Genomic DNA, 10498 nt, shown 5'->3' with positions numbered 1-10498 from the left:
CACCAGAGCTAGCTACTTCATTAAATGTTTGGCCGGCTACAAAGAATTCGAGAATCGGGATTCCTTTGGCGTAAAATGAAGTTGAAGATTTTTAGAGCGACCTATTCAAGCAAAGACGCTTCTGTCGCGCAGCAGTTGGAAAGGGAGATAATTGAGTGCGAGAGAGCAAAGAACGAAGAGGTGTTCATCGTCATTTGCCTCTGTATTCATCCGAATACACTGAATTTGAAGCCTTGGTGATATTTTTCAAAACAATGATAGAGGCAGAGGACGAGGAAGACGATGATAAGTGTTATTGCCCTTCCTTAATATTTAAAAAAAGATTTCTTTATTTTAATTATTTTTTAAAAATATTATCATTTATTGATATTTACAACAAAAAATTGCCCTTATTTATTAGAAACCCTTTTTTCTTTTCTTTTTGTTTAATTTAAATGCAAGGGAATTGACATTGTTTGATTTGCATCGAATTTGGACCTACGCATCTACAGTTCATGTCTCTGTTGACAGATTAGACGTGTGATATTCGGCCTTGAAAGCTTAATTTTTTTTTTTTTTTTTTATTTAAAAGGTTAATTTGGGAAATGGAATTTGCCACGTGGGATAGGAAAATAACATTTTATAGTGACCTAGTAAACCCCGAACAAACAAAGTGTTGAGAAAAAAGGAAAAGAAAACCACAAGTCCACAAAGAGTAATTTGATTCCATATGGTTTTCAAAATTCAATATGGTTAATTGATCGATTCGGAATATTAAAAAAGCCGGAGAATCGGTTCGATTTCAAAGAAAAAAAAAAGTAAGATACAAAAATCTTCCCTGAAGTATTTGACAATTATAAAAATCTTCTCTATAGTTTTGCTTTATAAAAACTTCCTACAACTTTTAAAGATTTTGACAAAAAACCTCCCTTCCATAAGTGGATTAGACGGAAAACTGAAAATTATGGAATTACCCTTGATTAATCGTCAGGGAATCAATACTATATTTCAAAATGTTGGAATTGCCCCTACTTCTCTTTCCTCTCGCAATAGAAGGGAAAGACGTGGCTTCTTCTTCTTCTTCTCTTTCTTTCTCTCTTTTTCATTCCCACTGTCCCCATTCTCCTCCATCGAATCGATTAAGTTAGAGCAATCGAAGGGAGTATTCATCTTCTTCACGGTGGCAGCGAGAGAAGAAGTCTTTTCTATAAAGAAGCTAGAAAACCATATTTGCATCACAGAAAGATATTCTGATGAAGGTTGTTGTACTTCTTAGAAAAGGCCCTCTTTATCATGAAATCAAGCATTTCATTTATCTTCTGGTTACACAATTGAAATTTTAATAATAAATCTAGGAAAATATTCCCTCATGAATTGACTTTTGGTACCTTTCTTGAGTAAATTTGCTTGCTTTTGATCCCCTAGGGATCGTTGGGCAATACTATTAGGCCAACGATACATGCGAGGAATTTCTATGAAGCTCAGTCAATTATACCAGACACTCTATCCAACTCCAAATTAACCAGTCAGAAATTTACTGAGAGATGAACACCCATTGATTTGCACAAGTTGTGCAGTAGAGGTTGCTGCCAAACAGGGTGGCATTCAACCTGGTTCACAGCAGGTGGTGCTTTTGCATATTTTATCAGGTGCTCTAACTTTTTTGGAGAGAAGTTGCCTACCCCGATTGCCCTTGTTTATCCTGATGCAAATAAGCCCTCCATTGCAGTCCACGTCTCTGAAAGGTATAGAGGAGCCGTGACTTCTGGCTCAAGCCCAAGAAATTCCAGCTTGGTCCAAAGTGGCCAATGTATCTGTAATAAAAACATGGCGGCGAGTCTATCAGTAGTGAAATCCTCACAAGATGAGAGGACAAGAACACTAAACTCTTTAAGGCTGTATTTGGAAACGATGCAAATAAGTGTGAATGTAAATAAGTAGAATATAAAAGGGTTCATGTAAATTATAAAATTGGGTTAATTTTATACTAACAAATTTATCTTCTTACCAAATAAACTTTTAACCGTAATGGATGTAAATATGAATTTCAATAAAGCATATGCCTTTTTTTTATCAAAAAGTCACTTGAATGCAAATTTATCTCTTTTTTATTAATGTATTTTTATATCTTATTATCAATGTAAATATGCATTGATCTGTCATTTATCAATGCATAACTATAATGTTGCCAAACACATGCAAAAGTGAATCAGAGTGTAAATTTACCCTAAACCGGGATTTACACTTCCATTGCATTGTTTCCAAACACAGCCTAAATGAATGCGAAGAAGATTAATAGTGCCTTTCCATTGCTCTAACTCAATCGACTCAATGGAAAAGAATGGAAACAGTGGGGAAGAAAGAAGAAGAAGAAATAGTGAGGGGAAATCGGGGGAAGGATTTTACGTTGTTCAGGAAGGGGAAGTAGGGGCAATTTTTATATTTTAAAATATTTTATTCTCCCTGACAATTAATCAGAGCAATTTCGTAATTTTATCAGTTTTTCGTCTGAATCAGGGAGGTTTTTGTCTAGATCTTTAAAAGTTTTAAGAGAGGTTTTTGCTAAAGTAAAATTACAGGAGAAGTTTTTATATATTTAATAATAAAATAAAAAAAGCCGAACCGACACCAGACTGCTAATTAAAGTACGAGTCACTAGACTGCTAGGCGTAGGCGGGCTTCTTGCGCGACGAAACATCAAAATATAAAGCCCGCCGCTCCAACTCCAAATGGCCTTATGTGCTTCGTTCACACTCGCAGAGAACAACTACAACGCTCGGACGTCGCGGCCTCGCGGGAGAAAGAATTGATGAAGGGAGTTTTCACTCCTGAGATCTGAGGTGCCTCTTTTGCTGTTTGATGCGAGCAGAAATGATGGGTAAATCCTCATCGTCACTTTCTGCTCGATTCGCTCTCCTTGCGCTTGTTTCGGCTTCGACCTTCTACTGCATTTGGAAGTACCGTCGCCTCAGAAGCCAGAGGCTTTCATCTCGGAGTCGTAATCCAAACCTTGATATATCGTGCCGCAGGGGAAAGCTCTTCTTCGTTTCTCAGACTGGAACCTCTAAAACCCTAGCTCATCGTCTCTTTGATATACTCAACTCGAACAGCATCCCATTCGACCTTGTCGATCCGAAAGATTACGAGCCTGAAGATCTCTCGAAGGAAACCCTAGTTTTAATCGTCGCCTCAACTTGGGAAGATGGAAAGCCTCCTCCCAACTCCAACTTTCTTGCGAATTGGCTTGCCGAGAGCGTCGACGATTTCAGAGTCGGATCATTGCTGTTCTCTGACTGTAAGTTTGCGGTGTTCGGAGTTGGAAGCCAATCATATGGTGAGACTTTTAATGCTGTTGCAAAGGATTTCTCGAAGCGAATGAGAGCGCTTGGAGCCTCGGAGGTTTTACCTGTGTGCGAAGGTGATGTTGACGCAGGAGATCTGGACGCTGTTTTTGGTGCTTGGAGTTGGAAGTTGGTAAGAGTGTTGAAGGGGGGTTTGTTGGAGAATGGAAAACCTCCAGGCACTGCATTATTTACAGAAAGTGAGGTGGAGAGTGTCGACGATTCCGAAGATGATTATATTGAAGAGAATGGTCCAGAATCTGTTATCGTTGATCTGGAGGACATTGCTGGTAAAGCTCCTCCAAGAAAATCCTCAACATCGGCCGTGACCAATGGAGAGGTAAATGGCAAAAAGGAAATGGTCACTCCAGTGATTAGAATGAGCTTAGAGAAGCAGGTATCAATCCTCCCCTCAAATGAAATCATCTGAGTTAAATGTTCAAGTTAGAGTTGTTAGGAGATTTAGATTATTCGACGTTATGGCTTCTATGGGGGACGAGACCAAATTCTGTTAACTTTCCAAAACCGACTAATTTCAAAGAGATTCTAGGACAATTGCTGATGCATATATACGTTCTTCAAATCAAACTGCACTTATCTAATGAGCTGCTATCACATTGTCTAACTCTTCACCATTTACTGAAATCATTTAAAAGTATAAATTGCTAAAACACTAAAAGTCTGATTCACCTCAAATAGTAAGACGAGAAATTACTTTCTGTTACAGAACAAAATCACTAACAGTAGTAAAACTTAGGTCAGATGATAGTAACTCTTTTGTTTCTCCATTTGCTAATGTAAGTTGTGTTCAATTTTCTTCGTTTTTGTAATAGGCATATGCTGTTCGATTTTCTATTGCCTAGGCAACTTGGCACCTTGGTGCTCCACTATTTCCTAGAACTGTCCAGATGCTTTGGCAACTATTTCATCTATGACTATGAGTCTTAAATACCATGTTGTCCTTACCCTGTCAAACTTTGTCTTGATTTTACATTCATACTTTATATATTGTACATTTAATTTGACCATGTACATGCAAATCTATTATTTTGTTGCTCAGTCATTTCATTTACCTTCTTCAATAAGTTTATGGACTAAATTTTACCTGTATAACATCATCTATGCAGGGATATAAAATTATAGGTTCACATAGTGGTGTTAAGATTTGTAGATGGACCAAGTCACAACTTCGTGGTCGCGGAGGTTGCTACAAGCATTCATTTTATGGCATAGAGAGTCATAGGTGATTGTATTTATCCTAGATCCTCCCTCCACTCATCCAAAAAAAAGGATACACCAATAAAAAACAAAAAAAGAAAGGAAAGGAAAAAAAGAAAACAAAGAACATGTCTTGGACATTCATGGTTGTGCTTCACCATTTGATGGTTTTCCTATGGATCTGCTCACCTTTTCCCCTTTATCTATATATATAACTGAGCTTCTGAAGGTTTGAGTTGGTTGCATCCTGCTCATCTTCCTCATGTTTTACTTCCGTTAGGACTTTACATATGTGCCAAACATCTTAAATGTGTAGAAATATCGTTATATTGTGTAACACATTAGTATTAGTGATCAAACCATGTATTATTTGATTTGGCTATAGAATATCTATGGTATATGGTACTAATTACTGCTGTTAGAAAAATGGAAATCCTTATTCATATGCCTAATGATAAAGTGTACACATATTTTATTGGCTTTGAATGTAAGAATGATGTTGATTTTGATCAATCTCAGCTTATTAGTATAAAATAGCTAATTCATTTGGTTGTAATAGCCTTTATTTTTTTAGAAAGTTTGAGCCTTCTTCCTTGAAGGAGTTTTCTTGTGATATTTATTAATTTTTAATGTCATTTCATATTTTTCAATCCGTCACTAGGTACCCTTAGTTGGGCAAGTTAACCTCAATGCCTTGGCTTATAGCAACAAGGTGATACAAATCTCAAGATGGGAACCTTATGGCTGCATATTATTATTATTATTATGCATGTCAATACATTCTATTATGTACTATATATATATATATATATCACTTGTACTTAATTTTAAGATTTTACTATTGAACTTCAAAAGTCCAAGGGTTTTAACAAGAGAAAAAGAAGGAAAAAACAGAAGGATAAAGAAGTTTCTTCCTTTCGTTTTTTCTACTCTTTCTTTCTCTTACATTAAATAAAACAGCAGTTCCATCCATTGTCTGAGAGTAAATTTAATGTTCTTAATGAAGAGAACTGCTATTTTTATAATATGCATGCTGAATGATATATGAAATCAGTGAGCTAACCCATTAGTTTTTTGTTTTTTTTTTTGTTTTATAAAATTCTTATTGCCTAGGTGACTAGGCACTGCACTGTTCCTTATTGCCTAGATGCCTTGACAACTATCAGTAATCTGTTATTCTCTTTGTTCATTATATTCTATGCAATGGTTTATATTTAAAAGTTTATCTAACTTGTCAATGAAGCAGGTGCATGGAGGCAACCCCCAGTTTGGCTTGTGCCAATAAATGTGTTTTCTGTTGGAGGCATCACACAAATCCTGTTGGGAAGAGCTGGCAGTGGAAAATGGATGATCCTCTGGAGATTATAAATGGTGCCATAGATCAGCATACCAAAATGATAAAGCAAATGAAAGGAGTCCCTGGTAGGTTTGGTTGATGTTTGTAGATAACTATGACATAGTTTGGAGTCAAACCATGGAGATGATTGGTCTTGAAAAAGTGATTTAAATCTTAGTAAAACTTTGTGCATGGCTTCAATGATAAATAGGGGAATTAGATAGTAGAGAGTCAAATTACCAACAGATTCATTGGTCTCAACATACAATATGAGCAAAGGAAATTAGAAGAGCAAAAATTTAACAAAGAAGGGTAAGATCTATCTCTATTCTTCAAATGGTAAACTTGATTAAACTTGATTCATGTATCATTTAATTCCACCAGTTCAACTTAATGTACCAAAAAGAAGCATTCCTGTGTCAATTATCCAATTGGTAATTCCTAAAGCAACCATTGGTTCTAGTTTTATCTCCGAGAGAGAAAATAATGTCTTTCCTATTCTAATGAGGAAAAATAACAACTTTATCATTTACCCTAATTAGAAATTGGTGGAAAAAGAACTGAAAGATTTTTTTTTGATCAATAGGACCAATAAAGAAAATAAAAAGAAAAACTACTCAACAAAATCCTGGGTAATTGATCCAGCTCTCTCTCCAAGTACATACTCTCTGTCTCTCTCTTGCTTGGAAAATCCATGTGCCTTGAGTCCTGAGTACATGCATAAATGGAACAGCTGGGACTTGGGGTCCAGTAATCATGGGCCCATTTGCTGGTAATTTTAGGTCTATTAGTAGAGCCTTGTCAATTTGTGAATTTGGTTCAAGAATTTATTTAACCACCTGTATATTAATTGAAACAAATGTGCACTGATACATTCCAGTCATACAACATTATGTATTCCACCTCAACTACCCTGCTCTAATTACACAGGCAATATCCTCTTTTTATATGATGCTTAAAGAGAGTTTATAAAGTAGTTGGTTGTCTGGTGAAGGATTAGCAAATTCTTCCATGTGGTAAATATTATGAAGATCATCATATAAGATGTTTGAGTTGTGTTGTCTTGCATTGGTTTATGTTGCTAGGTTCTAAATCCAGCCTAGTTCAAGTATATTCTCTCATAAATGAATAGGAAATGCTGGGAAATAAAAATTGCTTCATTGGATGGATGGTTGCAGTCATGTCGATGGATTGATACAAATATCTGTTTTATGCAGGAGTAACATTGGAACGCCTATCAGAAGGGCTCTTGCCTAAGCATTGTGCCTTGTCACTTGTTGGTGAACCAATCATGTACCCAGAGATAAACATTCTTGTAGATGAACTTCACAGGAGACGGATTTCTACCTTTCTTGTAACAAATGCTCAGTTTCCTGAGAGGATTAGGATGCTGAAACCTGTCACTCAGGTTTGCAAAGTTGTTTTCATCCTTTGGCATAGTTAAATTAAGTGATCTTATCTGGAAATTGTAAATCATGACTTTCTTTGACATAATTGCAGCTATATGTAAGTGTAGATGCTGCCACAAAGGACAGTTTGAAGGCAATTGATAGGCCACTCTTTGGGGACTTTTGGGAGCGTTTCATTGTAAGTGCTTACAGAATCAAGACAGTAATACTTGGTAGAAGAATCTTTTTAACCTTTTCTCTGTGGTCCTACTATTTGCATATCTGCATTTATGACAGCCACTGGGATACATTTGATTTCCTCCTTTTAGTGTCTCCTTTCAACTTAAAACTAAACTACGAACCAGGTGTTTGAGTTCAATGATAGCTCGACTTATATGTGGTTATATAAAAATGTTGCTAGGATTCACTGAAAGCTCTCCAAGAGAAGGAACAGAGAACTGTTTTCCGTTTGACATTGGTTAAAGGTTGGAACATAGAAGATATAGATGCTTACTCAAAGTTAATCAACATTGGGAAACCCGATTTTATTGAAATAAAGGGTGTAACCTACTGTGGCTCGTAAGTTATCTTTCACATTTGTTGGCTACCTACTATCCTGGTCATTTTCTGTTTGGTTTACCTTCCAACACTATAAACTATTTGACAGGTCTGCCACATCAAAGTTGACAATGGAGAATGTTCCTTGGCATACTGATGTAAAAGCCTTCTCAGAGGCCTTAGCTTCAAAGAGTAATGGGGAGTATGAAGTTGCCTGTGAACATGTCCACTCCTGCTGTGTTCTTTTGGCAAAGGTTGAAAAGTTTAAGATCAATGGCCAATGGTTCACATGGATAGATTATGAGAAGTTCCATGATTTGGTCAGTAGTAATTCACATCTATCCATTCTTGGGCTTGTTCTCTGGACAATTGAGCTGATGAATTTTATCAACATTGGAAATGCAGGTAGCTTCAGAAAAGCCATTTAGCAGCAACGACTATGTTGCTGCAACACCATCCTGGGCTCTCTATGGCGCAGAGGATGGGGGTTTTGATCCCGATCAATCTCGGCACAGGAAGGAGCGACACCACAGACCAAGCCACTGACATCTTTGGCAAGAGATTGTCTTCTTGTACTTTGTATCACACTGATACTTGAATGAATAGTACTGTACAAAAAGGTCATACCCCGTTGATTGGAAACGTTGTAAACATGTCATTGAGGTTTCTTAGTTTATGGTGATAATTTTCTTGGCCAGAGTTTCATTTTTCCATGCTTTTAAGTTTACAGGCTTTTCCATAACTGTAGAATGATTTACACCTTGATGCTCGGGTCTTGGACTCCAAATTGGTGTTGGTTAAATGTGAGAAGTAAGATCAGCCTATTTGATAGCCTTGCGCATGCTGCAATTTCTAGTAGAAGATGTACCTGCCAATCAGTGGGGTCGAGCTACTCCCCCGTGTTTTGTAGCTCATCCTGGTTTTTCACCAAAAAAAAAAAAAAAACTCCACGTTTCCATTAATCAAACCAAGGCATCAAATTGATGAAGGTGGAAGGAGCTGGCTGACGGGACAATGGCTCACCAAAAGGGCAAAAAAAAGTTGGAAGTTTTCACTTAAAGGGCTATGGACATGTGATGGTATGTACTCAATTACTCTTCTTTTTGTCAAGTTTAAGTAGTTTCTTATTGGTTGTCTCAAGACTCAAGGCATATGCTTCTTCGTTCTTCCCATGTCTATGCACTTGTTAATAAGAGAACAAGTGTGAGGCCAACTAATTTTATAGTGAAGATCGAAGTAAGGCTGCAAATGGATCACATTTAAACCCATTTGTTCAAGTTAGATGTGGTTATATGTTTAGTCTTAATTGGATCGAGTAATATTTGAAGACATGTTTTAAAAAATAAAAATAAAAAAAGACATGGTTTTTTGTTTATTAGTCGGAACACTTGGTCTTTGTTTGGTCCAATCCGCTAGGATCCAATCCAATCAGATCAGATTATATTATATTTTTTGTTAATTTAAGCCAACTTTTTTTGCAGATTATTTTATTTCTAATCAAATTATATTTGAACCGGATATCTGGATATGTAAACATATTGAATTTGAATCTTTTTTTTTGGTAAGAAATATTGAATTTGAAACAATGCTATAGGTATATATCAATCGAGTAGCTAACCGGATTGGATTGGGACATACTCCTATCAGAATTTAACGTGATTCTTTTTGCATCCCCAATACTGGAGATCTCAGCTTTGAGTCTGAGGGTTATAAGTTTGTAACTTGCGAGCGGCTTATGTAAAATCAAACATTGGGCAGTGACCAAGTCTCTGTTTGGGAAGAGTGCTAATTCAAAATGGAACCTCCATCCAATCCCATGAAAGTTGAAACCACTTAATGCCAAATCTACCCGCGAGCTGACGTATCACCAACTTTTCTGATAGGTGTTTTTTTAGATAAATGTTTATCTTAAAAATGCTACTTCAAAAAGTTTTGGCTTTTTCTATTTGATTGGATGTTTTATTAGTATTTTAAATAATGCTCTATAAAGTTGTTTTTCACCTCAGCTAAAGTGTGTTACATCGTTATTTCATTTAAAAAAATGTCCAAGTAGGAATCATGAATTTGATATTTTCTCAAATGCCTCATATACAAGTCAAAGTGTTTTAATATTTTAACATTTATTTAATAAATGATAAAATAAAATAGTAAGTAGGAATCGTGAATTTGATATTTTCTCAAATGCCTCATATACAAGTCAAAGTGTTTTAATATTTTAACATTTATTTAATAAATGACAAAATAAAATAGTAATTTTATATGCTCAACGCTTATGTGATGTGGAATCAAACACATACACAGTTGAAGACGATGATGCTATTCTTAATTTGTTATTCTTTTTTTTCTCGTTATTTTTAGTGCTAGAAAGGCAAAATTCATTGATTGATTGCTCAGATTACAATCAGTTGACACTGCACTTCAGACTCTAGCCCTACATCTCGGAGAATATTACATCAATTTATTAGCAAAGCGGCACGGTGATGTTCTAGGCCTCTCCATGAACAGTAATTCAAAATTTCAAATGTGCAACTTATCAAGCTAAAAAATTGAAGTCAGATAAGAGGTTGTTGGGACTTGGAATAGAAGCCACAGATTTTTTGTTTTCTTTTTTAAGAAAACAAATGCAATAGTAACTAGTAACTAGTAACAGATTTTTTGTTGCTTACACTTTACACAAC

General features: G+C 36.0%; 1 protein-coding gene across 1 annotated transcript; it reads left to right on the top strand.

Annotated features, from left to right (window-relative positions):
- The first annotated feature begins 2648 nt into the window (after window positions 1-2648).
- On the top strand, window positions 2649-8517 carry LOC104601869 (flavodoxin family protein / radical SAM domain-containing protein). The gene is made up of 8 exons (XM_010265368.3): window positions 2649-3717; window positions 4448-4563; window positions 5785-5960; window positions 7092-7282; window positions 7375-7461; window positions 7684-7841; window positions 7930-8140; window positions 8226-8517. Exons 1-8 carry the CDS (start codon window positions 2839-2841, stop codon window positions 8364-8366), a joined length of 1959 nt encoding a protein of 652 aa, XP_010263670.1. The 5' UTR covers window positions 2649-2838; the 3' UTR covers window positions 8367-8517.
- Window positions 8518-10498: the final 1981 nt, after the last annotated feature.

This window comes from Nelumbo nucifera, chromosome 1, assembly GCF_055504915.1.
Source record: "Nelumbo nucifera cultivar China Antique chromosome 1, China Antique-T2T, whole genome shotgun sequence".
In the NCBI taxonomy this organism is placed as follows: Eukaryota; Viridiplantae; Streptophyta; class Magnoliopsida; order Proteales; family Nelumbonaceae; genus Nelumbo; species Nelumbo nucifera.
This window is presented reverse-complemented; position numbering and strand designations above follow the sequence as displayed.

Excerpts from the sequence above, each read along its gene's own strand:
- LOC104601869 (XM_010265368.3), top strand. The coding sequence starts at position 2,839 with ATGCGAGCAGAAATGATGGGTAAATCCTCATCGTCACTTTCTGCTCGA. Across the intron at positions 3,718-4,447 it reads GAATGAGCTTAGAGAAGCAG|GGATATAAAATTATAGGTTC; the intron begins GTATCAATCCTC and ends TCATCTATGCAG. Across the intron at positions 7,283-7,374 it reads TGCTGAAACCTGTCACTCAG|CTATATGTAAGTGTAGATGC; the intron begins GTTTGCAAAGTT and ends ACATAATTGCAG.